The following is a 2,339-nucleotide window of genomic DNA, read 5'->3' as shown; positions in this document are numbered from 1 at the left end:
TGATCTTCCTCAACTACTTTAACTTGCCCAAACCATAATCTACTCAATTCTCACAATGTACTTCTTTCATCTCCATTAAACATGGAAATTGTAATACTCCTGATATTACATGACCTACAATTGTTCTATTTCCGGGGATATCCACTCTGAAGTTTCTTTAATTGATCATAATCTTTTATTATTTAATTTCCTCATATGACTCATGAATACAGCCCTGTTTTTCCTTCTCACCATGACCTCCAGTCTCTCTCTCCTTCAATTCATTCCCTATCTTGATCTGTTCATGAAACAGTACAAATTTACACTATCCTCAACAATTAAATTCCTTGCCCCCTTCTCAGATAGACATCCACACCTTGCCAAATCCTAACCAGGGATTACTCCCACGATTTTCCTGCTTTATTCCTATTTCCACTTTGCTGAACAAACTGGAGAAAATCATGGCACTGTACTGATTATATTCAGAATTATATTCAATCTCAAAACTCACCAAGTCTCATCTTCCTAACTTGGCTTCTTGGATTCTTTTCACAATCTGCTGCCTTTTCTCCTACTCATGTTTTGTTGAATGAAGCAGGAGAAAACCACCCAATTGTGTTGAGTGAGTCCATACCAAATTTTTAACACAATAAAAAAGAGATGAAAAAGTAAGACATAGTAGGATGACGAGAAAGATAAAACTAATGTTCATAATTTGTGTGGCAAGGGGATGGACTCACAAATGAATTGGAAGAAGACAATAACATTGATTATGAATTTGAATTCCAAAATATATTGTTTATGAGAAACATGTTTGTAATATAAAAATAAATATGAAGAGTTGGGGAAATAAATTAATAAGCCTCAGCTGAAAGAGAAGATGTAGGTTCAGAAACCATGATATTGGTGAAGGCAGCATCAAAAATAGATTTAATTAAAATATATAAAATATATATTCATTATGCCAGGCAGTAGCATAGATAGCAAGTTAAATATTGTAATAGGTATAATATCACTATTTAACATATAGTCACTGAATGGCTTAGCATCTAAATAAAAGCTAAATGAGTTAAAAGAAGACATAGATAATATAACTATGATAGTAGGAGGCCTCATTGTACCATTTTTGAGGTAGACAATTTTAGAAATTAAGTTAAAGATATGATTAGAGTTTTTAAAATGTTCAGAATGATAGACTTCAGAAATTACTAATGATAATAGAAACAATTATAGATATATAATAGCTATGCACATCACTTTATAATACCTGACCATATATCAGAGCATGGATCAAAGTAAAACTTTTTTTTTCCCCAGGAGGAAATAACTTTATTTGAAGCAATAGCCATAACTTAAGATGCTCTTTTTACTAAGAGTTCACATCATAAACATTAATTTTCATGAGACCACACAAGCATTTGCCTCATCCCAACATTTTATATCTCATCTCATGTATCTCCACAGTGGGGAATACCCCCCTCCCTGAAATGAAAGGATATGGTGACAAACAGACAAAGAAACAAAGTACTGGTGATCTCAGCTTTATCATTTCACTACCAGTTAACTTATGGATTATGCTAAATTAAATTGGTCTTCAGAGTTGATTTTTTCTATTTCTTCTTTTGAGGGTCTCAATTAGGCTAACCCATTTGCAAATCTGCACTGCTTTAGCACCTCACTAAAGACCTCGCACAGCTTCAGGTCACCCTGATTCTGGGCACACTCTAAGAACTGTTTCATCTCATAGTGGCAGGGGCTAAACTGCTGTTGCTGCTGCTGCTGGTACCCAGGCTGGGCTCCTTGAGGCTCCTGGTAGGTGATGTCAGGCCTTGCAGGCTCGGCATTACTCCCACCACTGAAGCCTCCAGTAATGGCATGACCAATAGTGTGCCCAACAGCTGAGCCCACTGCTACTCCTGCTGCAGTGCTAGCCATTTGGGCCATTAAACCTGGCTGCCTGGGGGCAGCAGTAGGAGGGGCAACTGCGGATGGTGGGACTGCTGCTGGAGGGTGAGCTGCTGGCGCTGGTGCAGCTCTCATTGGGGGTGCCCGACTGGCCGGGGACTCAACCCGGGAGGTCCGGCTTCTGCTTCCGCGAGGCATCTTAGACTCCTAAGGGTAGAGGTCCTGGGGAGAAGTCACAAAGTAAAACTTTTAAAACATCTTTTGCACACTACATTGAAATTAGACTGCTATATAAATGGTTAAAATTATTTAGATAATAAGGAAATGAATCCAAAAGTTTTGAGTTAAATAAAAATAATAGAGAAGTTCATGAAAGTTAAAGACAATGTTTTTGAGATGTAGCCTAAATGCTCCTTAAAATAAAATTTGGACCATTCAGAATTTTCAACAACAAG

General features: G+C 37.4%; 1 protein-coding gene across 1 annotated transcript; it reads right to left on the bottom strand.

Annotated features, from left to right (window-relative positions):
* Positions 1-1,292: 1,292 nt before the first annotated feature.
* Positions 1,293-2,108, bottom strand: LOC123231662 (coiled-coil-helix-coiled-coil-helix domain-containing protein 2-like). The gene has a single exon (XM_044657946.1). The coding sequence runs from the start codon at positions 2,080-2,082 to the stop codon at positions 1,615-1,617; it is 468 nt and encodes a 155-aa protein (XP_044513881.1). The 5' UTR covers positions 2,083-2,108; the 3' UTR covers positions 1,293-1,614.
* Positions 2,109-2,339: the final 231 nt, after the last annotated feature.

This window comes from Gracilinanus agilis, chromosome 1 (genome assembly GCF_016433145.1).
Source record: "Gracilinanus agilis isolate LMUSP501 chromosome 1, AgileGrace, whole genome shotgun sequence".
NCBI lineage: Eukaryota > Metazoa > Chordata > Mammalia > Didelphimorphia > Didelphidae > Gracilinanus > Gracilinanus agilis.
The sequence above is the reverse complement of the archived record's forward strand: the minus strand, read 5'-3'. Positions and strand labels throughout refer to the sequence as shown.

Coding starts and splice junctions, on each gene's coding strand:
- LOC123231662 (XM_044657946.1), bottom strand. CDS start 2,082: ATGCCTCGCGGAAGCAGAAGCCGGACCTCCCGGGTTGAGTCCCCGGCC.